The 26,532-nt window shown below is 33.5% G+C and overlaps 3 protein-coding genes across 7 annotated transcripts; 1 reads left to right on the forward strand and 2 right to left on the reverse strand.

The window, feature by feature from the left end:
- Nucleotides 1-67: 67 nt before the first annotated feature.
- LOC109004759 lies at nucleotides 68-3,478 on the reverse strand. Of its 3 annotated transcripts, none has more exons than XM_035683252.1 (6): nucleotides 3,335-3,478; nucleotides 2,996-3,106; nucleotides 2,567-2,674; nucleotides 2,365-2,463; nucleotides 1,531-1,656; nucleotides 68-466 (listed from the first exon to the last, which is right to left on the reverse strand). In XM_035683252.1, exons 2-6 carry the CDS (start codon nucleotides 3,081-3,083, stop codon nucleotides 321-323), a joined length of 567 nt encoding a protein of 188 aa, XP_035539145.1. In that variant the 5' UTR covers nucleotides 3,084-3,106; nucleotides 3,335-3,478; the 3' UTR covers nucleotides 68-320. The 3 variants fall into 3 exon arrangements, with proteins under 3 accessions (XP_035539145.1, XP_018838979.1, XP_018838978.1); XM_018983434.2 differs by having other exon boundaries at nucleotides 2,567-2,680; XM_018983433.2 differs by having other exon boundaries at nucleotides 3,040-3,106; nucleotides 3,335-3,477.
- Nucleotides 3,479-10,979: 7,501 nt separating this feature from the next.
- On the reverse strand, nucleotides 10,980-15,278 carry LOC109004760 (ribosome biogenesis protein NOP53). Its single transcript, XM_018983435.2, has 12 exons — nucleotides 14,938-15,278; nucleotides 14,037-14,209; nucleotides 13,884-13,932; nucleotides 13,763-13,788; nucleotides 13,382-13,462; nucleotides 13,184-13,294; nucleotides 12,854-12,945; nucleotides 12,448-12,567; nucleotides 12,244-12,366; nucleotides 11,659-11,725; nucleotides 11,467-11,543; nucleotides 10,980-11,259 (listed from the first exon to the last, which is right to left on the reverse strand). Exons 1-12 carry the CDS (start codon nucleotides 15,104-15,106, stop codon nucleotides 11,253-11,255), a joined length of 1,095 nt encoding a protein of 364 aa, XP_018838980.1. The 5' UTR covers nucleotides 15,107-15,278; the 3' UTR covers nucleotides 10,980-11,252.
- A 6,595-nt stretch (nucleotides 15,279-21,873) lies between these two features.
- On the forward strand, nucleotides 21,874-23,486 carry LOC109004704 (transcription factor bHLH61-like). 3 transcript variants are annotated; one of them, XM_018983328.2, is made up of 4 exons: nucleotides 21,874-22,109; nucleotides 22,586-22,711; nucleotides 22,855-23,025; nucleotides 23,179-23,486. In XM_018983328.2, exons 1-4 carry the CDS (start codon nucleotides 21,906-21,908, stop codon nucleotides 23,272-23,274), a joined length of 597 nt encoding a protein of 198 aa, XP_018838873.1. In that variant the 5' UTR covers nucleotides 21,874-21,905; the 3' UTR covers nucleotides 23,275-23,486. The 3 variants fall into 3 exon arrangements, with proteins under 3 accessions (XP_018838873.1, XP_018838874.1, XP_018838875.1); XM_018983329.2 differs by having other exon boundaries at nucleotides 21,874-22,097; XM_018983330.2 differs by having other exon boundaries at nucleotides 23,148-23,269.
- Nucleotides 23,487-26,532: the final 3,046 nt, after the last annotated feature.

The following is a 26,532-nucleotide window of genomic DNA, read 5'->3' on the forward strand; positions in this document are numbered from 1 at the left end:
GCTTACAAGTCAGCTTCCATGCTCCAAACTCCGGAGCCGTCATTGCAAGACAGTTACAACTCATTGCTGGTTTCTCCAAAAGTGTTTCCTTCTGGAATATTTGCATATTTTAAAGTAAAATTAATAGTACAAATAGGTTTATCTCTCTTTAAACCTATAGAAGGAACGAATATTCCAGAGAAAAAAACCATTCTTCCCATCTCTACCAAAAGAAAAAACGAAAAAGAAAAGAGTGATCCCTGCACATGTAAACATCCTTTTTTTTAACTTGCGATTTGAGTTTGAAGCTTTCAGTCAAAGGCTGGTATTCTAACCACATCTTAAGATGAAACATCATATCTCAGATCTTGGAATCTCTTTAGCATGCTCGACTTGTATTTCTCAACTTCTGCATCCTCCAAGGAATCAGGGGTACACCTAATAATTGAGACTGCTCCAGCATGGTGCAAAGCTTTAACAGCTTCATCTGAAAAATTAGAAAGTAAATTGAGCAACCTAGAAAGGAAAAAGAAAATAACAGTTTTTCTAGGTTAAAAGAGATGAAGAAAATATGAGATAAAGATATGAATTAAGGGGCATCCCAGAGCTAATCTTGTGACAGTAAAGCGTCTCACCCTTACTTCATATTTGCATTACACATCGGATTTTCCCAAAATTCAACTTCTTTCCTATACACTGTTACCAATATTAATGAATATTACACACTCTTTTCACGGGGATCCTCCCACCGAACCCCCTTCGAACTGATGACCGACTTGACTGCATGTGAAGCAGCAAGTCGGGATTCAAGTGCTAACTTTTGTGATGTCGTTTGTGCCTACAGATTGTGATTCCATGTGCGGATTTAGATGCATCCCATACACTACCTTGATCAGAATCAAGTCTGACAAAGCTATAGCCCATTGTAAGGTTCGTAGCCTTTCTAATGAGCACCCGTTTCTCATAATCATAATGATTTCGAAACAAAATGTGAATGCACGGGTATTTTGCTCATGCATCTAGTGATTTTAAAGCTCAGCATGTTTGTTGGCATGGATGGAAAGAAATGAGAATAAAAAATAGACTTGAAATTGGAGGTTAAGGAACAGGAATTTTAATTCCATTCACCCTTTTAAAGCTGACTCCAAGGAATTTTGTTCCACCAATGTCGGAGGCAAGGTAGTGTACTAAGGATTTTTCTTCCAACAGGTATGAGGATTGGCATTCCACATTGGGGGCATAAACATCTATTTCCTAATTCGAATGGTCACTCCCATTCCACATTGGAAAGAAAAGCCTGAATTTCAGTAAGCCAAATGTTGTAAGCCCCTTATGGCCTTACAACATATTGGAAATGTTCTTATAGATTCCAGTTTTGAGTGTACACGCACACACATGCACAATTTATCACTATGAACAACATCTCCCCTGTATGACAATACAAACATTAGGAAACAAAGTTTCACATGGTAAGGAAGAACAAATATACCCATAGGTTTTTTTTTGTACCCATAGGTACGTAAAGCATTCACTGCTAGCATAAAGCATGACCTGAGTGTGAGAGTACAGCAAGGGCCTTCAAAGCTTCCTTCCGTGTGCGGTCATCTTTAGCGGCCCCCAACATATTTAAGAGTTCTTGAGCCCCACCTAGCTCTACTATTTTCATTCTCCTTTCATCTAGAATTTGAAAGAAATACATGGTTATATATGAGACAAAAGGCAGTAAAAATTTATCAGATGTCACCCTCTAGCCATAAGTATTATGTGCCCCTATCATAGGATAAGATTGAAATCCTAGATGAAATCATTAAACAAAGTCATGAAAACCAGAGTTTGGGACTGTTGTGAAGAAAATAAATAATTGATTAAAATACCATGTGGCTCAATCATGAGGCAGTTTGTTGAACAGAATGATGGAATTCCCTAGTAACCACTGTAAATAGTGGTTAATAGTAAATAAAAAAAAATCATTGCAATTTTGATGCCCAGAAGACAGGAGTAATTTACCGATCATTTCAACTCACTGTAGCTCAACTAATAGAAGATCATTGATTGTTTTACTTTTTAAGTTCAGGGTACAAAAAAATGGGCAAACTGGACAATTACACCCTGGAACCAACAAATCTAAGTTTCTAGTCTTTGGATCAAGACAAGACCGCACTTTTATCAGCATCATGCTCTTCTTTTGAAAACTCGATCACAAACCTTCTCTAGCAAAAGAACCAAAAGTAAAAAAAGATTCATGAGAAATAAGAGCATAACTTATGAGATGTAGCAGTAACACCAACACATTACTGCTTAAAAGAAGTCAAGGACTTTGGAAATAACTGAATGACAGGTAGAGCTTCCTAAGAATCCTTTAAATAATGTTGATATCAAAGTTACCATCTATTGCAAACCGAGCTAATCTAGATGCTCCCATTCTCTTAAACAGTGGATCCTTGACATGCAAAAGTGACACAGACTGTTGCATCAAATTATCTCCTGAAATGTGAATTAACATAATCTTCAGGCAAGAACTGCAAAACGGCAGTAATTTTTTCAATTTAAGCTTTTTCGATATCTTTTAGCAAACCCATTCACAGACCCAGGTAGGGAAAGAACTGGTAAGCAACAGCAGATGCAGTCCCGGCAAAGATTAGCTTCAATAACCACCCTATCTTTCTTTCAGCATCCTGCTCAATGAAGAGCTCATCTGCAACTAGAAGATCCCAATGATCAGATGTGCTCTTTATTTTTTTTCCCTTTACCAGTGATGAACAGAGTGCAGTTGACGAGTAAATAAGTACTATAGGGCAATCCAATAATTAGTATCTCTTTCTGCACTATCTAATGTCAAAATACCTTTTTTTATAAGTTTTTTTTTAATCAAAATACTTTCTAAAAGGTGGCTTCAAGAAATTGTCAAAAAATTTGTCTGGGTCTCAAGTACCAAGTAGCAGGCTTCTTTACTAAACTTATCTGTATGAATTCCAATCTATCGAGAATCATCAAAATGAACAATTATGGGCATTACCATAAGCAGAGAAATGGTCGATTGGACAAAGAGAAGGAAGCGACCTTTTCCATTGAATGACGAGAAATTGCGAGATTGCACATTCCATCTAGGTTTAGTTTTACATAAATACTGCACAAAAAAACCACACCCGCAATATATTATATATATATATAAGCATGTATAAAGATAACATGTAAGCATAAGGAATTCGATAAATGCAAGCTAAACGAAATGAAAAGAAAAAACGAAAAATCCAATAGGAAGGAATTTTAAATGTATATTAGAAATGTAAATGCATAAAGAGACTTTAAAAAGGCAGAGTAGAAAGAGGATGAAGACGGAAAAGAGGCAGTTTACAGAAGTGAGCTGGGCTGCGAAAGTGCGCATGATGCGAAGTGAGATCTTCTCCTAAAAGATCAGCTTTTCCAATTTCCGGTCACGGAGTAGCGTTTGGTCTTTCGGAACAGCAGGAGCGGCAGGTCATCAAAGTTCAAACAGCAACCTAAGCAGAAGGCTATGATGCTCGGAAAAATGGGCTTTTTGGGCTTTCTCCTTTAGCGACTGGTATATGGGCTTGGAACAATGGGCTTTGTGAGCTTCTCCTTAGATTATGTGACAGTGGGCAGATCTGCAGCATGCCGTTTATTTTTCGTTTCTAGGATTTGTTCGAATGACAGTTTCATATTGGCTGAAACGACAGGTCATGTTTTGTGATTTTCAGTCCGTATTTGAGAATTCGAAAAGAGAAATGGGCCGTGCAACAAAAGATTGATTGCTCTTGCTCGACAGACCATATATATACACGTGGACGACGCTTCTCTGTCGAAACAAGCAAGTAATTTCGGTTTATAATATAATTTGTAGGCAAATAATTTTTATTATTTTACGGTAAAGATCGTACAAACGTAACATGTCTTTTGTTCGGTTAAGATCCTATCCATGTCATATAAAGTAGATTATGGTTTTTGAGAAAGAAAAAATTACTTTTTGTTTGTATTTTTTTATGTTATTATATTTTTTATTGACATCAAATGTCAATAAAACTGACAAAAATTTCCTGCAAGAACTTTAGCAATGGATTGATAGGACGAAAATTAAACAACTATCATGTAAAAACTGAAACCCACGTAAATATAGAAGTAATAAAATAGACGGAATTGAAATGTATAGGAGTTACATATGTCAGCTACGGGCACGCTGGGATCCCACACAGTATCAGCTTTTTTTTTTCTTCTCAGAAACTTAGCAGAGCTGCTTTCTCTCCTTTTTTTAGATTGGATTGGTTATTTAAAATTAAATTATTTTATCTAATCTCATTTTATATAATTATTATAATTTTTTTAATAAATAATTTAATTTTTTTTAATTTTAAAATAAAAATAATATTAAAAAATAATATTTTAATAATATTTTATTTAATTTTTAATAAAACATCACATCTCATTAAACTGTACAAACTAGACCTTCCCTACTCTCTGTCTCTCTCACATGGCTTTTCATATTAAAACCGTTTTTGGGTTTGCTCGAAATCTCCAATACAGACATCCATTCGGAACCAGCACAGGAAAGTAAAGAACAAAAACAAAATCTTAATTCCATTTGTTTTCATTGTTTGTTTTTTCGTTCAGGAATTGCCTAATGGATGTGGTTTTTGACTCAGGGTCTTTGGTATTGTGTAGAGTGTCAGATCGTGTTAACAGATCGTATTCATATTACCTTAAGATATGTATATTATACTATATGGGTCAATACGAATACAATCCGTTAGTGAATACTACAAAATAAATTAATACGACCAGATCCATTTCAACTCGTTTATGTAAATGGGTTTAACAGACCCGAAATTAATCCATTTGACTTGATTAAGTTTAATATAATTTTATATAAATGTTAAAATCATAATATTTATAAAAAATATAAAATTAACTACAAATATAAAATTACAATCCAAACAATAAAAATATCGAAATTAAAATCTCTAACAATTTTATTTTTAGATATAAGGATATAATTATAATATTAACTTTTTTAATGGGTCAGAACGGATCAAAACAGGTTGACCCGTTATCAACCCGTTAAGCAATCGTGTCTTAACGGATTTATCCGTTTTGATCTGAACTCGTTAAGACTAAACTCAAACTCGCTATTATCATGTCGTGTTCATATTAAGTTAACGGATTGTGTCACATATTGTCACTCCTAGTATTGTGGTTCATTTTGCTTCTACTACTCGGTGGAACATTCAAATCGGAGCGACCCAGGACAGGCAAGCCCTCCTTGCTTTCATCAACCAAAACAAGGAAGATTTGGTGCTCAGTCTTCACTCGAACAGCCTCTCCTGTGAGATCCCTCCAATTTCTCCAATCTCACCCTCATCCGCAGCCTTTACCTCTAAAACAACGAGCTATCCAGTGAGTTCCCACTCAGCTTGACTCGCTTAACTTGATTGACTCGCCTCAATCTCTCGTCACGGGTCCAATCCTATTCTCAATTAACAACCTTACCCACCTAACTGCTCTTCTCTTACAAAATAACGGATTCTCGGGTATATTATCGAGCAGTCGGTTTGCAGAACTGCTATTGGTGAGGGCTGGGAAGGGAAATGGGGGAAGGGAAAGGGAGGAGAGAGAGAGAGAGAGAGAGAGAGGCAGAGGGATGGGAAGCGGGGGAAGAGTGAGTTCCGTCATCGATGACAGTTGTCGGTGATGAGTTGTGGGCGACGAAACTGCTGTTCCTGCGAGTCTGGAAAGGGAAGGGAAATGGAGGAGAGAGAGGTGAAGGGGGAGCAGCAGAGGGACTCTGCTGAGAGTTCAGAAGAAAAAATTAAAAATAAAAATAAAAGCTGATGTGGCATTATGCCACATCAGTGTGGGATCCCTTCATATCCCTATCACTTTCCTTCTCATAAATGGTGAGCCTCATGGTTAGGTTGTTCTCACAAGGGATATAAAACAAAGCGATCTATTGCCACCTTACCTCTTTATCTTCATTTGTGAGGAATCCATAAGTTGCCTATTGTCAAAGGTAGAACAGCAAGGCCTTATTTTTGGATTTACCTATAGCCAATGGCATCATCACAATGAATCCCCCCTTCTTCTTTGTAGATGCTAGCCTTCTGTTATATATAGTAGATTCTATAATGGCCAAGGATTCATTACTTGCTTTATATTTATGAACAGGCCTTTGGTCAGAAGTTGAATATAGATAAATCTTCTGTATTTTTCACTGTAACACAAGGGCAGATATTAAAGATATTTTGCTTGCTACTACTAGTGTAACAATTACTAGGAGTTTTGATAAATATATGGGAATACCTCCTTTCATTGGAAAGTCTAGGATACAGTCTTTTCAAAGTATCAAAAGTTGAGTGTGGGACAGAATTCATAATTGGAGTACCCGATTTTTATCACAAGCTGGCAAAGAGATGTTGATCAAGTTGTTCTGCAGGCTATACCAGCTTATAATATAAGCATTTTTCTTTATCCAAAGTTCATGTGCAGGGGAATCAACAAGCTTATCAGACAGTTCTGGTGGAGTTCTCGGAAGAAAAATAATGGAGTGCACTGGATTAGTTGGGATCATATGGGGAAGTCAAAGTGGTCAGGTGGACTTGGTTTTCAGGACATCGAGTGCTTTAATAAATCTCTTTTAGCTAAGCAATGTAGGTTACTGCAGCAATTTGATTCTATTGTAGGGCAGATATTCAAGACTAAAAACTATCCTCATGACCAATTATTGAATGCACAATTGGGATCAAGCCCTTCCTATGCTTGGAGAAGCCTTCACTCTGCCCTATGATTACTTAAGGAGGGTCTCTCATGGAGAATTGAAAATGGTAAACGGGTGAAAGCTTGGAAGGACAGATGGGCTCAGGATTGTACCTCTGGTTTGATATACTCTCCAGCATGTGGCTTATCTAAAAATTCTTATGTGGCAGACCTAATTGATCAGAATACAGGGTGGTGGAATATGTCAATTGTGCAATATGTTTTTACTGCAGATGAAGTTAAGCTAGTCTATCCAAAGCCTCTCAGTGTAATCAACAGTGAAGATAAAAGACTTTGGATAGCATTTTCTAATGGCATTTTCACAGTTGAAGTGCCTACTATCTACAGAAGTCTATATCCGATCGATATAAGGCACAGACATCAAATCAAAGGAATGTTACCGATGTGTGGAAAGTTTTATGGAATATAAATGTTCCTAATTATGTGAAAACGTTTGGCATGTTCAATGCAGATGTTCAGCTCCTGTTATTGGTGTCTTTAAAGTGAACTGGGGTGTGGGCCATGGCAATTAATAAGGAGAACAATAAGATTGGTGTTGGTGTCATTATGAGAGATAGTGAAGGTAAAACCCAGGCTACCTTGGAAAAAACATTGATTCTCTGTATAGAACTAGTTGTTGCAGAAGTTATAGGTGCTCTGGAAGCTATGATGTTCTGCTTTGAACTGGGATTTCGTGGTGTTCCGATTGAGGGAGATTGTTTGCTGGTGGTGAATGCCTGAAATGATCCTTGTAAAAACTTTAGTAGATTTGGCCAAGTTATTGAAGATGCAAAGGAGGCAAACAAGGCAGCTCACTCCAGCTCATTCCATAGCAAAATCTGCTCTTCAATTATCACTTATTAACATTTTGGTTGATGAATTTTCTCGTTGTATTCAAGAGATTGTTGAATCTGACTTATACTGTTCTTAATTAATACAAGGTTGTTTCAAAAGCACAAGTTGAAACTTCATCTGGAGATGAACAACTCAATTTGTAGGAATAGAGAGCTGGAGATGAACAAACTTCATCTTGGCTACCAGGGCAAAGGTCCTCATAATCTATCCCGTATGTATGAGTAAAGCCTCTAGCCACTAGCCTAACCTTTTTCTTGAACTTCTTGGAATCAGGCCTTACTCCTTTTGGCACCATTACAAATACCAAAATAATTGGAAAAAGCTGGATTCAATTGTCAAATACTCCATCGAAAATAGGACTGACTAGGCATTTAAGCCATAGCACATGGTTTGATAAAAATAAATAAAATAAAAGAGTAAAATAAGAACTAATATAACAAACAACTACTAATTCCTATGAGCTTGACACAACCACATAACTTGAAATAACTGAAGACTTTTTCTGAAAAAACAACCAAACATGCTAGATGGTATTCAAAATGTCAATTTTCTTTTCATTTACTTAGTTTCCTCGACAACAACCACACAAGAGTCTAAATTGAGAGTAAAGCACAGTATTAATAATTTAGCAAGCCAACGAAGTGAATGTAATAATTATGATTAGAAACCCAGGAACATAAAATAAAAAAGGAAACAAAATAGAGAGAATAATGCGTGTTGCATAGGATTCAAATTGCATTGAGCAACAGCTGCAAGAATTTAATAAAAACTAACAAACAGAAACAAGAGATAAGAAGTCGAGGTAGACCTTTCTTCGGGTCTTTGGACACACCATAGCCACTGCATAGCGCTATCACCGGCCCTGGCCTCCTTGAGCGCGTCCTGGGATCATCGCTTCGCGCAGTCTGAGACGACCTGGGCTAGCGGCATCCGAATTTGACTCTGCTGCCGCTCTGAGCTCTCCATCAACTTTTGATCATTTACTCGCTCTGAGTCGACTCGTACAACCCCTGGTTTCCCTGTTTCTAGGGACGAGGCCCGGATCGGTGATATGGATTGCACGCGTTTCGGCGTTAGGAGTCTGGCCGGAGTGATGATTTTCGTCTGACATATTTTTACAATTGTGAAAGGAAAATGCTACATGCCCCGGATCGGTGATATGTGTTTTTTTTAATTTTTTTTTATATAGATATTTTTAATAATTTTAAATATTTTAATAAATAAAATAAAATAAAAATTATAATATTATTTAAAAATATTTTTTTAATTACGAAGTAGAATAAAAATTAATATTTAATGATTTTTTTTAATTTTTTTATTAAGGAAGTGTTTTTTAATGATATTTTAAATTTATTTTATTTTTTAAAAATATTTAAAAGTGTAAAAAAAATCTATATAAAAAATAAATTAAAAAATTACACATAGAAAAGTACATATTAAACCCAACGGGGGTTGTAGTATGATCATTTTAAATATTTTAAAAAAAAAATCATAATATTATTAAAAAATACTTTCTTAATCATGAAGTAAAATAAAAAATTATAAAAAAAAATATTTCTTATAATTTTTTTATTTTACTTTGCGATTAAGAAAGTATTTTTTAATATATTTTTTTTACTTTTTTATTAAGAAAATATTTTCTTAATAATATTTTAAATTTATTTTATTTTTTTAAAATATTAAAAAATCTATATAAAAAGTTATTTAAACAAAATATATATTAAATAATACTACCGCCCCCAGCAGGAGCTCCCAATAGGAGCCCCCAGCGAGGGTGTAGCACCACCCATTGTGAAATAGTGAGATGGAAATATCTCTCATTTAAATTATAATTATATAAAATATAATAAAAAATATTACGTGTAAATCGTTTTTTGAAAAGAATATATTTAATAGAAAAAATAACCTTACTCTCCAATTCTTACCGTTTTATTTGATCGCTCGAGAATTTTTTTTTATTTAATAATTAAAAAAATAATTTTAAGTGTATTGATAATTTTTTTATTTTTTAAAAATATTTAAATTAATATATATATTTTTTTTAAAAAAAAAAAAGAAGAAGATTACAATAGCAATTAGCGGTCAAAGTGAGCCGGCTGCCGCCAGACTCATATTTAATACTGATCGGAGAATGCGAAGATGAATCAGCATGCCCAGTGTAATTGCATTTTTTGTTTTAAAAACATTTTTAAACATTCTTGATTATTAAAAAAATTAACTAATTTACTAACAATTACTTCTTAATCATTAATCAAATAAAATAATGAAGAGACACATTTAACATTTGGATTTTGGAGTACCCCCATCATTTTCCATTACTGAAAAGGGGGCGGTGGAAAAGTACGTGTGGATTGGTTTTCTTGCCGAGGGTACTGTGTTCAGTGGGTTGGCAATCTTATCTAAGGTTTAATGGAAGAGCACTGAGATGTTTGAGGCTTTGAGCGGACAGCTATAGAAAAAGGTGCTGGATTTATGCAAAGTGGCAATTTCTATGTTTGAGTTGTCTAGGTTAACTTCATTTTTAGGACGGACATTTTACAAGGCAAACCAGGCCTAGCAACATCTTTGGCGGGCAAGGACTCGGATTTATCCACAGAAGAATAAGAGCTCCAGTTTGAATCAGGCATGGACTTTGTAATGGGAATTTTCAGTCTACAAAAAACTTCAAAAATGTATAACAATCCATTCAACTATATATATTGTGCTGCATACTGATCTGCTTTTCGTAATAGAAGAAAGGAATGCATATTCGGAGTCACACCATAGAAATACAGCAACTTATATATATACACACGAACACAAACACGAGGAAGAGTTGCTAATTACGAAGAAATGGGCATATATATACCACACTGCCGAAAGCGAAGTGAGGGTGCATGAAGACACAGAAAGAGAGGGTTTTTAGATGGGAGACGATTATTTCAACGAATTATTTAAACTACTACTTGGAGACTGAAAATTCTTACTGATTTTCTAAACAAAATTCTTTCAAGGAAAACGTTTAAACATTTCGATCTACTGTTATAGATCTTTTTTTTTTTTTTTTTTATCGCAAACAATGTAAAAGATTACCTAAAATGACAATAATTTTCCTCCAAATCACAAAAAGTTCAGTATTCATTCCTATGTAAGTAGAAATGAAAAGTATGAGAAAATGAGCTTTCTCGAAAAATGGACATTTGAAAGTTTAATTAACTGCTCGTGTGTTTCTCTCCAAAGTACAATTATTTGATCTTTCTTTTGTGTGTTCTTTATCATTATTGTACCCACTATGTGTGCTCTTGTGATCTTCATAAAAAATAAATCCCTCACACGTCATCTTCAAATGTCAAATTTTCAAGAATCCTAGACGCTCCCTCCTTTCTCTGCTCTTACGGATCTTTGTAAAACCCTCGATGCTTGCTTTATAGAAATGCAGGCTTAAAGTAATGTTTTCCATTAAAATAGTACCTACCGAAAACTAAATAGAACCGCAAATATTTTACCAGTAAAGTGTGGAAAAGAACAAACCACAAAACAACGAAGAAGTTAGTAAACACCGAAAACAACAAACTTCATCATGCGTAGCTGAGTCCACCACTGTCCGCCGTCAATCACTTTGTTTATAAAGATAACCCTTCCCGTGAAATCTGTCCGTTCAACGGCAAACCACTCTACTTCCTGTTCAAGTCCACATCCATGAGCCATGACAATACAGAGTAAAGACGAGATGTAAGCAACATTCATTTATAACGGAAAATAGTCAAAGCTTCATGATGAACGTGCATCCAATCATTCTATCGATAGCAATATAACAATATTTGTTCAGGGGATAAATGAAGTTAATTGTGAACGATAGAGAATGAAAACGTATAATTAACTGATCACCTGCTTTTGACTGTTGGGATAACCAATCCTCTTTTCTCTAGGCTCTTATACCGGTCCTTCACAAGGGTGCAACAACCCTAAATACAAAATAGGGATCAGGAATGCTCTCTAGCATCCATCAAAACCATAACAATTGCAAGTTCAACAATAACTAGGAAAGCTTTGGAAAGAAAGGGGAAATTTTCATTAAACCTTCAACTTGCGGAGTGATCCAGTTATTTCTTCAGATAGTAGCACTTGAACTGGGGCGGGCTCATATCTGAAACGAAGATTAACCAGTTATTGCTGCTGAAAGAGCATTGCTATTCATAAGCCCATACACCACACACCAAAATTTTTTTATTTTTTTTAAATTTTTTTAAAGTTTTTTTTGGTTTTATTATTCTTAAAATAATTGAATTATTCTACTCATAATCCATATACCACACATTTAGTAAGAGAATAAAATTAAAGAAATCATAAAAAGGTTGGTGTGTGGTGTATGAGGCTTAGGAATAGAATTTTTCTTTTCATTAACATGTGGTGCCTAGACCATCTGTAGAGATTGAAACAAGGGCCCCCCCACCCCAGCGGGCAGAAGAGAAAAAAAACTACAAGATGCACACAATATTAGTAGTTAAAGTGAAGTTTCCAGCTCCAACCAAAAAGTAGAGGACTGATAGTTTTCAAGGGAAAAAGAGGTAATTAGCATTCCCTTCACTTCTATATAACTCTATCGTTGCACCTAATACCATAGTTAGTTATCATATATCATAAAATCATAAACAGAGATTATACTTGTGCCTCCCCAAGCGTGGTGGACATGACTTTAGTCTTTCTTGTTTGGCTACAACTCGCCGGAGGTGTCTTTTCTGCTTATCCTCGTCCTCCTTGGCTATTTCGTGAATGATATCTGGTAAACTGTCATCAGGAGGACCAAGCAATGGTTAGAATATATTCTGCACAGAGGTATTTGATTGCAGAATCAAAGTATCATCTTACCAGTCAATTTCTTTAGATATTTCATCCACCCTTCTAGCTTCTGCTTCCTTTCTCAGCTTTTCTTTTTGTCTAGCTCTCCTATTCAACACAACTCGTGTCAACCTCTTTGTTCTACTTGACCTGCAATATGAACTCATATTTAGTTTTAATCATATTCAGATCATAATAAGGGGCATGGCCAGATATGGAAGCCAGAAATTCATTCTGATAACAATAGACGTGACAAGAACTTTATGAAACATGCCAGCACAAGCCCACCTATATAATGAAAATGACACCATCAAGATACTAAAGAACAAATTTTTATTCAACTTGATGGATTTGCAGTCACCCAGTAGAACCTTGAGCCCAAATTATAAATTAAGAATAAAAAAATGAAAACCGATGATTGCCACAACAAACTAACCTTTTATCCAGGGCAGACTCCTCATTTTCACCCGAAGTTTCCAAATTAGTCTCATCATCATCACTTCCCTTATCTGCCTCAATAAAATACATCTAAAAAATAACTGGTTATTATAGGGTCCCACTTTAGTTATACAATTCAATGGCAATATTACATATTTCATGAAAAGGATCTCTAGCAGAGAATTTTTTTCATGGATAAATTGCGCATAAACCAACAGCCACAGTGCCCAAGTACATGGGATGGGTGCAAAAACCCCTAATGCCGCTACCCTTAAAGCAAAAGAGGATTCCTAGTAGAAGATAAATAAATGAAGGAAAAGAGACTAACATCTTCTTCATCGATGACTTCCCCAGGCACAGTTAATGGAACTGGCTGAGGGCCCAACTCTTTTTGATAGACCTTCTGCATTTCTTCTGCAACAGCATGAGCCAGCACCTCCTGACTTGCCAAAAGAAGATATCAAAATGTATGCAACGTAGAGCTCCCATGCAGAGGAAAAATATGCATTACGTATCACAGAATTACCTGATGACTTTCTACTGAGGGATTGAATGAGCAACCTGGAGGCTCAACTTCTACTGCTGGAATAATTGAAGGCTTCAATCTCTGACAAGAATAGGGGGTAAACACTCATATTATTAACTAGGACCATTAAAGACCAATCAATGCAACATCTTTAGTATGCACTTCAGTAGTAAGAAATCATAAAGAGAATTGACTCTTGAGATTTTATGGCTGTGCAAAGGAACAAGGGATACACCTTGCATCAATCTCTAAAGCTCAGAATCAGAATTAACTTTCTTATACCCTAGCTCAGAATTGAGATATAATTACACAGGGGAGGACACGAGACATACAACAGTTTCATCAATATTTCGAATTCAAGTATACACAATAATATTTTACCTTTATGGCATCGCCGTTGCCTTCACCTGCAAGAGTGTCAAAAAAAACCTCTGTGATGCATGTAATATCAGGATAACAGACCAGTGAAAGCATTAATGCATCAGTTTATTGTAGAAGAAACCTTTCTCATCCCATATGTCGTCCATGCCAGAAGCTGTGGTAGAATCACCCTGAGAGACGTCATCAACAGAAAAGGTAAACAAAAAGCGATAAGAAAACAAGTTCCAAAAACTCAAACGGATTAGCCTCTCTACTGATTATGTATATTGTAGACCTTGGGACAATCTTCAGTTGCATCATTTGCTTTTGAAACCTCCTTGTGCATTCTCTTTGTTTTCTTCAGTGTTGATGATGGAACTGGCTGAACAAAAGGGTTCTTCTCTAGCAGGCTGTCACAGCGGAGTACTTTTTCCCTATGTTTTTCAATCTTCCGCCTCACAGCTAGATCTGATCAGAAAAAAGATACAGAACTTCAAATCACTTTCTTTGAAAGGAAAAGGCTTCCATGGACATTAGCCGGAATTAGTTCATAGTTTCAACAAACAAATACACATTTTCCATCAACTAAACACGATGCTTATCCCACCACGAAGCCAAGTGATTTACTTCCCATCAGATTTTTATTTTATTTTTGATAAGTTACTCCCCATCAGAAATTTTCTTCACAACTCTTTCACTTTGCCAGAAATTTAATCAGCCGGTAAGAATTAGTGGCCGACTAATTCCTTGTCAGCAAGTGCAACGAGACGTCGATAGCAGCCAGGCCCCAAAATCAAAGCCAAAACGGCGTCAAATTCGAAGGTAGCAGACATGAGCATCAGATTATTGGGCACTTATCAAGATGCTACAAATCCTTCTCACCCACCAACGAAAAAATAAAAAACCAAACGGGATAAATAATTTGACAACATTACTCATATTAGACGTTCCTTGAGAATTGCAGATTCCAAATCAATCACGTTGCAATTGATATCCAAATCATAGAGAAGTGCACAAATCATAAATCACCGACCCTAAAAAAAGAAAAAACCTAACATTCGAAGCCTTCAGAATCGGAGTGAGAACAAGTAAAAGCATGTATAGACAAAGGTAAAAGAGCTAAGCTAAGATGGAGAAGTTGAAGAGGGGTGTGGAGAGGCCGGTAAAAAGAAGAGAGACGTGAGACGAGAGAGTACCTTTGGATCTGTCAAGAACAAAGAGGGAGTCGGAGGGGGCGGAGGAGAGAGAGCCACCAGAGAGAGCATCTTTGGTGGACTTCTCGAAGAAGTGTTCGATATCTTCCGTGCTTATGTTTGCCCTCCATGCCTTCTTCCCCTTTCTGGAGCTCTTCGCCTTCTTCCCCATCTCTTTCAATCACTCTCTCTGATCCGAGTCACAATGTGGGCGTGAGTCTTTGTTCTGTCAGTAGGTCCGGAAAATTGGCGGAGAGAAGGCGCTCCAAAGGGCTCGCGCTAAACCCTAACTGCGTTCCCAAAACTCCCACTCACCAGAGACGACTCGCACGTGAGATTCCGGATCCTTAACAAAACAACCCCTCGTAAGTATCAAGTAAATTTCTATTTTCTTGTAAACATTTTATTATTTATTGTGAAATTTATTATCATTATAAAGAATTAAATATTAATATTTTATGTTAATTAAAATTATATACTTTCATGTCAAGTATTGGAATAATAAATGAGTGATAAGAAGTAATAAGCCTATATTATCCTAATAACAAATCGGCCACATTTGAACCAAAATTGTTTATGATCACACATTTCAAGGCCTAGCTCACTGATAACATTCATGGCCCTTTCTTTCTTCTGTTCTCTAGTTAATGTACTTGAAAGATGGAGTAGAGCAGAGCAGCATAAGTTAGTGTTTCTTTGACTGTGAGGTGGGGAAATTCCACATCGTCTTGCAACACAAATCCATGACCGTTTCATCCAAATTATCATAAACTATCCATTTTCGTAAATATATTAAAACATATTAAGTAGCTATAGATACCAATCATGCATTGTCTCATGCCTCATTTTTAGAGACCTTGTGTATGGAACTGAAATATTTTTACACCTTTCACTGATGCCTTATACTTCACATCCTGGAATTGCATGAGAGTAAAAAATTAGAATATATACTTCGTTGATTTCATTTTTAATCTAGTTGGACAAAGACATGCATTTATGGAAACAAATGTCACATGGTCTCTTGGTTTAAGATATCACCTTGATATATATATTGGTAGGACTGGTTAACTATTTATTTGCTTCCACCTGAATTAATATGGTTCATCTTCATGATCAAGCTAAGATTGTCATTTTTCACCATCTTCTGGTTACAAGAGTGAAGACATATTAGTCTGATGCGAGTCTTCCAAGTTAGTGGCTATCTTATCGTTCAAGTGATAAATGAAACCAATGCAATGCTAGAGTTCAAGCCAATTAATGTCCTATATAGAGAGTTCTACTCTATCATTTTTTTTCCCGAATATCTATTCAAGAAAAATGCTTGCTGATTGACCGCTAATAATGTGTTTGTGTGTGTGTGAGAGAGAGAGAGACAGAAACAGAGATAGAGACAGAGATGGTTTACATATGTGCAATTTTTTAGCTGCAAATGATAGCTAATTTTTTAAATAAATGTTAAAAAAATTTTGTGCAATATTCTTTTTGTGCTTTAGTTGGCTAGGCAATAATTATCTTTTTGGAACATTACTACATGTTAGAGTACATTGGTGCCTGCTTATCTCCTGCCTTGGTTGGGCAATAATTATCTCTTATGCATTATTGTTGACATAGTAAATTTGTTCTTATCAAATTTTCACCCTAACTTTTTGCTTATTGATTGTTGTGTTTTGTTTTTGCTGAAACGTTTATATGTGGTCGATGACTTTGGGCAGTGCATTCCAAAATAGTTAGGGTTGCAACTAATTTTTGCTATTCTTTTTCACTACTCAATTTTTATGGATGTATGTTTCTGCATCGTTATTTTATATTCAAACCGTTAAAATGCATCGCAATGAGTAGGTGGAAAATGCTGATCGGTGTATTGTTGGATTTCTTGAGACGCTTGAAGAACGTTGCCATAAAATGGTAAGCTAATTAATACATAACCAGTTGGATATATCTAGATAATTATTCTTGTATATGAGAGCATGTGCAGATTTTTATCTACTTGTTTACTGGAACATGATCAAGATAATATAGACTTATTACATGTGTATCTTGTGGATCCATGATCATAAACTTGTGAAAAACTTGCCCTTTGTATGTGTATGTGCATGTGTATATGCTAGTACATGTGTATCTTGTGGGGATGACTTCTAATAGGATGGGTACCTGCCATCACATGTGTCCAAAAACATTATTGTAAGAGCACCATTGACTGGTTTAATGAATGTACAGTTAATTGAAACTAAAAGTTGAGACTTTTACTAGTTGCTTCGAATTTGTTGTTTTATGGGTAGTCTATTTTTTTCTAAAAGTATAACTGAGATGTGTCTACTCATATTAGGCACACCCATGGTTTAAAGAATCACAATGAGATAGATTATATCATATGGAAGCAACTTTTATTCCTGATGTCAATGATGAGTTAGATACTCAGAATTTTGAGAAGTTTGAAGAGGTGAAAATAATGGTTCTATTGAATTTTTATCATAATGGTTTGAAGGATGAGTTGAATTTTATCATTAGGTTTTGTTGAATTTTATCAGAGCAGTGCAATTTGCATACCTTGGTAACACTTGTTATTAGTTTTTAAATCGTTTATAAGTTTGGTTTTGTGCTTCCCACTTGTGCAATATGTTTTTTGATCAAGATCATATAATTTGGATATGTATTATATTTTTTTTATCTATACTGTTTTTGTGCAAAATTTTTTTTTTTTTTTGAAAAACTTTTTTCCAACGAGTAAAATTCGTTGGAAATACTTTTTGTTGTCAATTAATCTTATTTTCAACGATATGTTATCACCATAAATAATTTTTTTTAGCGACATTTAGCTGTTGGAAATACATAATGGTAACAATAACATAAAATTGCTGGAAAAAATAATGACTCATTTTGGTAATTTAGTAACCTTTTGCAATTATATATATCATTGTAATTGATTTTTTACAACGATTTATTGGTAAACAAAAATATCATTTTCAATGATTTTGAAACAATTACGACGAAAAAAAATCTCTATAAATAGTTAATATTTTTGATGATTTTTTATTATTGTTGAAATTGATAAAAAGTGACGCATTTATTGCAGCAAACATGCAGCGATTGAAAAATTGACTGAAATAATCAACTGTTGCGATTTTAGATAATTTTTGCGACGATTTTGTCAAGTTTAGCTGTTGGCTTCTGAAATGAAGCAAGATGCATGCATGCAAATAGAACTAATTAATTAGTACGTAGCATAATAGCATTAATGCTTGATGATCAGTTCGATATATATTAAAGAAGTACTAATAATTTCTGGATGTGACTACACAAATTGCTTAGATCAGTTTTAACTTGTGATATAATATCATCATCGGTCGATAAGCTGCATCCAGTCACACGCTGATGATCAATTCATAACAAAATATTATTAATAATGTTGAAGTTCAGTATGAATTAATGCAGTCTAGTTTTCAATCAAGTCAAAATGCATTAAACGTCTTCCTGCATGTATTCATGTGGATCTTTCCTCATGAAAATAAAACAAAATCAATAGTTTTAAAGCTCTAAAGAAATGAAATAATATAGAGGCTGGAAAGAAAACTGCATCAATATATAATTGATACACTGACCACTGTACGTAGGGGTTTTTTTTTAAATCTTATGATATTCCTTTTTATTTTTACCCAGAAATTAAATACTCATGATAGCAGCATGGCAAGTATATACTTGAGTAAATTATTATGGTAGCTATATTATATTATATATATATATATATATATATAGAATAACATGAGTGGGGAATTAATTACAGGAATTTATGTGTGGCAATTAACACTACTCTAGGTTAATCTAAAAGTATAGTGTAGGAGGAAGGACGCAAGTAACAGTGTTGTTATGAGAGGGGAAGTAGATGGAGATAATTAATGATATAAGGTTAGAGGTGGTTTGAATTTTGAGATGAATTGAGATGATTTTAAATAAGTTAAATAAAATATTATTTTAATATTATTATTGTTTTAAAATTTAAAAAAATTAAATTATTTATTATATTTTATGTAAAAATTTAAAAACTTTATAATAATAAAATAAATTGAATTGAGATTAATTGAAGTAAATTTCGAATACATGTGAAGCAAGGTATCTGTATGCATGGAGGGCATTGTTTTGGAATAAAACTATTTTGTCTCTCTTATGAGCACTTTTATTGTATTAGTTAAAAGTTAAATCCAATGAATATTTAGCTATTAAAGAGTAAATATGCTCACATTGGATTAATCAAATTCTAAATATTTAGAATCTAGCTACAGTGACTTTCAAAAGTTTTTCCAAATTTGAAGATTACTGTACATACATCAAATACATATTTTATTAATTATTTCTCTCTCATTTTCTTTCTATCACATATTTTATCACAATTAATATATTAAATTGACTTAGTGATATATTAATTTAATAAAAACATGATTATTAATTAACATATAATAAGTATAAAAGTAAAATATGATAAAATTAAATAAATTAATAATTAAAAAAATTAAATATTTTTAAAATTATTAGTTAATCATTACCATATAATGAATAAATGTATAATCTAATGTGAAGATTTAATGTGAATAACTAAAATCAAATTCATCTTATATTATTTTATTATTATATAATGAAAAAATAACTATTTCAATGTGGAGATTTATGTGAATAAAATAGTCAAAAGTTAAATTTCTCTTGCATTCATCAAAACTATCTTTTAATTTTAGTTAATCAAATAAGAGTGCTCTAATGTACAGAATTTTTTATTTAATAATTAAAAAAATAATTTTAAGTATATTGAGATTTTTTAATTTTTTTAAAATATCTAAATATATTAAAAAATATAAAAAAAACTAAAAAAATAAAAAAATACAATCAATCAAATGGAGCGAATTAGGGTTCGTTTGGTTCCTTAATTCCTCTCAATTCATTATTATAATTTTTTTAAATTTTAATATAAAATATAATAAATAATTTAATTTTTTTTAATTTTAAAATAATAATAATATTAAAAAATAATATTTTATTATTTTAATTCAATTCAATTCAACATGTAAACACAATTTACTATGCACGATTAGGCCGACTCTTTGTTTTGTTCATGTAATGATTAATGGGCAGAAGTGAATGTATAGGGCGTACTGTAGGTGTTCGTACGTAGGTGATTTGTCGGCCCTCGTAGAATCTAGAAAATGTTGGAAGCAATAAGGTGGTGGAGCATGCAGCCAGCTAGCTAGCCGTTAAGTTGCGGATGAAGCAGCAGTAGTACTACTGTTACATCATATCATTGCATCCCGTGACTATTCATAGCAGTCATGCATCAGAGATATTTCCAGTCGGGGCAGGCCGCCAGTACTTACTTGATCATCTTCATTCTGGCCGGACTATGTATTCTACATAATGCAACGTCTCTTTAAACTGAACTGTTGGGATCAGCTAGCTAGTACTCTGGCAATTGAGTTGACAACTTTAAAGCAATATTTGATGTGACAAGTACATAATTCACCGATAAATAAATCTTTTACAACCTTTCAACACTCCAACGCTACATACTCTACGTTTCATATTTTTTTTTTAATTTTTATTAAATATTTATTATATAAATAACTCATGTGTGTGTATAACAATTATAGTTTACTTTTAAGATTAAATTTTAAAATTTTAAAAATTTTGAAAAATTTTATTCTTATCTTATAATTTTTTAAAATTTTCGTATAAAATAAAATAAAATTTTCAAAATTTAAAATAAAAATAATATTAAAAAATATATTTTAATAATATTTAATTTAATTTTTTAATTTTTATTTAATCTTATTTCTAAAAACAAACTAGATATACCTTCTTTTAACAAACCAAACTTGAAAACCTAACAATCAACTATGACCGACACCTTATATATATATATATATATAATGAGAAAGATCGGAGGGGTCCCGGGAGAGCTAAAAATAAAAGAGCCCGTGAGGAGTAGTACTGTTTGGAGGCATTACAAAATCACAGCTAGCTAGCTAGCTATCTTATAAATTAACATCCTTATCATTAATTTTGTTGCTTCCCCCGGCCCGGCCCGGTCCCTACCTCGCTTCTTTCGATGGCCAATTTCCCTCCCCAATATCACGAGCTTATTATTCCCTCCTCGCGTCAACTTATGCCAATCAGTACCTCATGACATGAGATCGATCCCCAGGGCCAGGCCTCTTGATCATTTCCATTTATGTCCCTTCTTGATTATAGTAATAAAACAGATGTACCAAATTAATTTGCTTGACTCAATTCTTTAAAATCATGAAGACAACATTCTTCTTCTTCTTCTTCTTTTTATTTTATTTTATTTTACAACAGCAGTCATTATTGCAATAACAACCTGAAGCTTGATCTGTTTGTTACTTTACGAAGGAAAATTAATGCTTTTATTTTAATCCATGATATATATATATATAGGAAATAATTAATGATATACCGTTATTTCCATGATTAATGCATACTCATGTCATTGTCAATTGAAACAATGCCTTTTTTTTTAATATATATATATATATTGGCCGGGCCGGGGTCTTCAAGTGGTCTTGAGTTACTTATAAAAAAAATAAAGTGTATTGGATTACTCTCAAATTATTAGGGTTTGAAACTTGGAAGATTGATCTGATCAGTTCGACATCACTTGAAGGCGATAATTAATAGGCCACAGTCTATGTGCATGACTGCTGATCAGGAAATTAATATTATATATAATAATTAATTAGTTATTTCCTGATGATGATCTGCAGTAGTAATCTTCCTTCATGCATGGGCTAAAAAACTTCTTCTTTAATTATATATATATATATGTTTTCAAACAATTAATCTAGCTTTCGGATTAATTGGTATCAAAAGGGCAGTTCGGTAAGTTGAGGTAGAATTTGTTTTGTATAATATTGTTGCGAAGAAACTCATGATGAGGCAGTCTTGTGGCCGGGCAGCATAAACAGGAAATCATGATATCGATTTCAGAGCTCATCGATCTCCTATTTTTAAACAGCTCGATCGAGATCAAAGAGAGAGCTGAAAGAAAGATAAAGATCAGATCGAGAATTAATCCATGGTCATTGGTTTCTAGGGAGCACAACCTGAGAGAAGCAATGCATGAGAAGCTGCAACTACTCCGTTCCATTACTAACTCTCATGCTGTAATTTTCCAGGCCTGCATTCTTTCCCGAGGCCTTAATTTGCTTTCATTGGTTTTCTTGTTAATTACCTATTCGATCTCATGATGGACTAGCTAGCTAGGTCTTTTTATATGGTACTAGTAGTAGTAGTACTGTTGATCTCCAATATCTTTTTTCTTCTTTTGTTATTGGAATCCTTGGTTTTCCAGTACCTCTGATCTTCTTTCATGTCCTCCCTAACTTCTGAAGTACTGCTACTCATTCAGTACCTTAGACTCCTAAATACACACACACACACATATATCATGATAAAATTAGATAAGGCGATGATATATATATATATATAGCTGCAGCTAGTAGAGATAATTAATAATCTCTAATTTTAATTGTCAATCTTTTAGGAAAATTTCAATAATCAAATTAATATTTTGATGCTGCTTAATTATCTGATTAGGATCGACACACAAATATTATAACATCTACGTTTATGCATGCATGTTTGGCTGCAGCTTAACGATTCCTCAATCGTTTTAGATGCATCAAAGTACATTGAAGAGCTAAAACAGAAAGTGGAAATACTGAATCAAGATTTAGAGACTGCACAAACCTCAAGTGATCAAAACCCACTGCCTGTGGTACTATATTCAAACAGCGCTATATATACTCGGCGGCCGGCTTGATCTCCCCCAACCCGCCCGGCCAGCCCTTCCGATTTGAATTCGTTTTCTTATTCTCCTAATTCCATTTTTTACCGATAACATCTCTTTTTCTTATTCAGGCTACGGTAGAAACCCTAGAGAAGGGCTTCCTAGTAAATGTATCATCAGATCATAAAAGTTGCCCAGGCCTGCTTGTCTCAATATTGGAAGCTTTTGAAGAACTGGGTCTTAATGTTCAGGAAGCTAGGGTTTCTTGTGCAGATAATTTCCTGTTACAAGCAGTTGGAGAAGTAAGAAATTGAACTTATATGAGACGTACTTATATTAATACCGTGAATATATATATATATATATATTTATATATATACCCATGCAGCTTGCGTCTCATTTGCATTTTCTCTATAACTAGCAGTAATTTTCAAGGACGTGGACATTTTTTTCAGAATGAAGAACAAGCCGAAAGCAATGATGCTCAAGTGGTGAAAGAAGCAATGGTGCAGGCTATTAAGAACTGGAGTGGAAGTACTGAACTAGAATAGCTCAAACATCCAGTTCTGCTGTTACGTACATGAATATATTATATATCCTTTGCTTTTACTAATTTCTCCCGTTTGAATTATTTTCGTTGGTGGGCAGTACTGTTGTTAATCAAGAACTGAGCTTCTAAAATTGTATTAGGAATTGGTTGAAGTTTGATGATCAAGAACAAGCACCAATTAATTAGTAACAAAAGAACTATATTTATATATAAGTTTGTCGGAAATATTAACTAGACCTTGAGCATGCAGCCAGCGCCGAGATAGTACTACTGATCACGACTACCATATATATGCTTAATTAATATGCAGGTATTGTTTTGTAAGCAACAGTACTTTCTGCTTAAAGAATTTCGATAGAATCTCAGTCTGCTTAATTAATATGGGTACTGTTCTTTCTAATTCAACCTTTTGATATATAGTTGCATGAGTATAGTACTTATGTAATTTCCATGATCTGTACGTATCTTGGAAGATCGAATTAATTTACTCATGCCATGCATATATACATAGCTAGATACCATATAACTTGCAAGTAAATCTAATTAAAACTCGATAAGAAATTGTACTACAGCTTAAATAAAAATTACTAATGTGTATATATATATATATATATAACTAGCTAGCTATTTTTATCTATAAGCATGAATAAATGTACTCAAAATTAATACAATGCCAACATTCTGTCCAGTAATGCTCAAATTTGTCTGGCTTCCATCATCGAAGCCCTCGTTATCCATCATCGAAGCCCTCGTAATCACGAACAAACATCTGAGATATTGATCTCTAGCTAAATTAAACGTCAAGAGCTAGCACTGGATGAATTCAAAAACCTAATTAAGCATGTCATGATCATGTTCACAAAACTACTTAATTGTCGGCTGCCTGCGCGCAGTGACAATCACGACTTCACATGCAATATTATTGTCAACTTTGTCTTCAATAATTAGGTTATAAACTCCCAGTATAGCTAGAGAAACGTCTCCAGATCAAGACATGCATATGACTTGAGCTCTCTCTGATCTTCATGGTTCAACTCTGGTTCATGTGTTATGCATGGTGCATGTCCCTTGGTGACGTTTTACATGATACATCCAAGTAGTAATACCTACTCCAGCATATTCTTAATTAATATTTGTGATCTTGAGCTACCACTAATTAATTAAGAATGTACGTATTTATAAGATATATAGAAAAAGATACTCATTTTCCATCAAGTTTCTGGAGATCGATGGCCGCGTGCTTGAGATATATATAAATGAAAAAATGAGAAGTTTTTCATTTAGATTTTTTCATTTTTTCATTTATGAGATATACCTGGATATATAGGGTCTCCAGAGAAACTTTAATTATTTCATTTATGAAATAATTAAAAATAATATTATCTAATTTTTTTTCATTTATAAGAAAAATAATATTAATATAATAATAATAATATTATTATGTTCATGTTTAATTGGTCTCATAACGAGCACAGTAATGTATGTCCTATTATGATTTCAATATAATGAGTTCTAAACATTTGATTTATTATGTATTCAATAATTTTATATTTTCTATTTCCTTATTTTTTTTAGTTTTAAATTTAATCATTTATAAAATTTGTTGAATAAATTTATGATTATCTTTATATCTATTATATATACTTCTTGTTCTAATTTATAATATGCATTTTAACATTCATATTAACTATATAAAAAAATGCAGTACCACTTTCGACAAAAATGCGTGCCTTACACGTAAACCTTCCTAGTATCTTCTTGTACTTAAAAAGAGGCTATATATATGAGCAGTAATGAATAATGTTTTATGTTTTACACTTTTGTTTTCCATGCCCCTACACAAAAACTCTGTTTTTTTCATGTAAAGCATCTCTTGAGTTATACTGCAAAATATTTTATTGGTAGGTATCTAGAAATGCCAAATGGGTAAAACGTGCACAATGGATTGAAGGGGCCCTTCATTTGTTTGTAAAGACGTCGTTTTTTTATTTTTGGTCTGTTAATGTTGTACATTTATTAGTCTTAAAAAAAATAAAAACTAGAAAAAAATAGAAATAAAGAATAGAATATCAAAGATGTGTTGTGCATGTGAAGAAATATTACCCAATTAAATTACAAGTTATCAAATTAAGTATAAATCATACTATTAACTAATTTAATTCACAATTTAGATTTATGCATTTTAACCATTTTTTCTATATAAAACCAATAATAATGTCATGAAATAATTGAAATATATTAGTTTTAGATATATAAAATGTGCAATGATTCAGCTCAATCGATACTTCATGATCATATTGAAGGTTCTGGGTTTGAGTCATAGGTTGGTTAAACTTATTACTGTTTGAATTAGTAGTTTCTAACTAGAATGAGCTATTATATCCTCGTAAACGTTATCATTAAATTTTATTCTTCTACACTAGATGTTTATATTTAGAGTAATTTATTTTATAATAATACAGGACAAACGTGCCTCACACGTAATCCCACTATGATGCAGGAGAATCTGAGTCAGATGATGTTGAGTTGTTAGACTGCACATTGACTGCGCTGAAATACCTAGAGGTGGCAGATCAACTCAAAGAGGGCAAGAAATCGTGATCTTTTCTTGATTGGGGCAGTTTTGGGCACGTTTCGGTATTTTGACCATAACTTTGGTTACGGGTATCAAAATCGGGCATATAACCTCAATTCAAAAAGCTCTTTTTAGCTTGCACGTCGTGGGAACCAAGCTATGCTTGGTGTGCATCATTTTCGAAGCCAAATTCCACTGTTTTCCCTTCTGATTTCCTATTTTTAGTTATTTGTTTTTTTTATAGTAATATTTCATTTACTATTTTGGAAGTGATTTTAAACTCGATTTGAGCCAAATTTTTAACAGATTATTTCTTTACTTACATATTTAATTTTGGCATGATTATTGGAATTTTACTATTTTTGGTAAAATTTCAATGCAGTCAATTTTCAGCTATTACAACCCGGCTTGTGGATTGATTTTGTCACTTTTGAATATTGATAATTGAATTAAACATCAGAGACGTTTTCTCTGTATTTTTGGGCGATTATCTTGTTTTATTTCCTGTGAATTATCTGTTGAAACTAGCCTGCAGAATAATCATTATTCTATCCGGCGTTACACTGCTAGTATATATATACACGCTTAAAATATTTGCCAATTAAGACAAAAAGAGCAAAGAGAACTATATCCGGCCCCTCCCCATTTTGAGTTATTTTTCTTTCAGTTCTTCTAGGTACAAGC

Source organism: Juglans regia, chromosome 12 (assembly GCF_001411555.2).
Source record: "Juglans regia cultivar Chandler chromosome 12, Walnut 2.0, whole genome shotgun sequence".
NCBI lineage: Eukaryota > Viridiplantae > Streptophyta > Magnoliopsida > Fagales > Juglandaceae > Juglans > Juglans regia.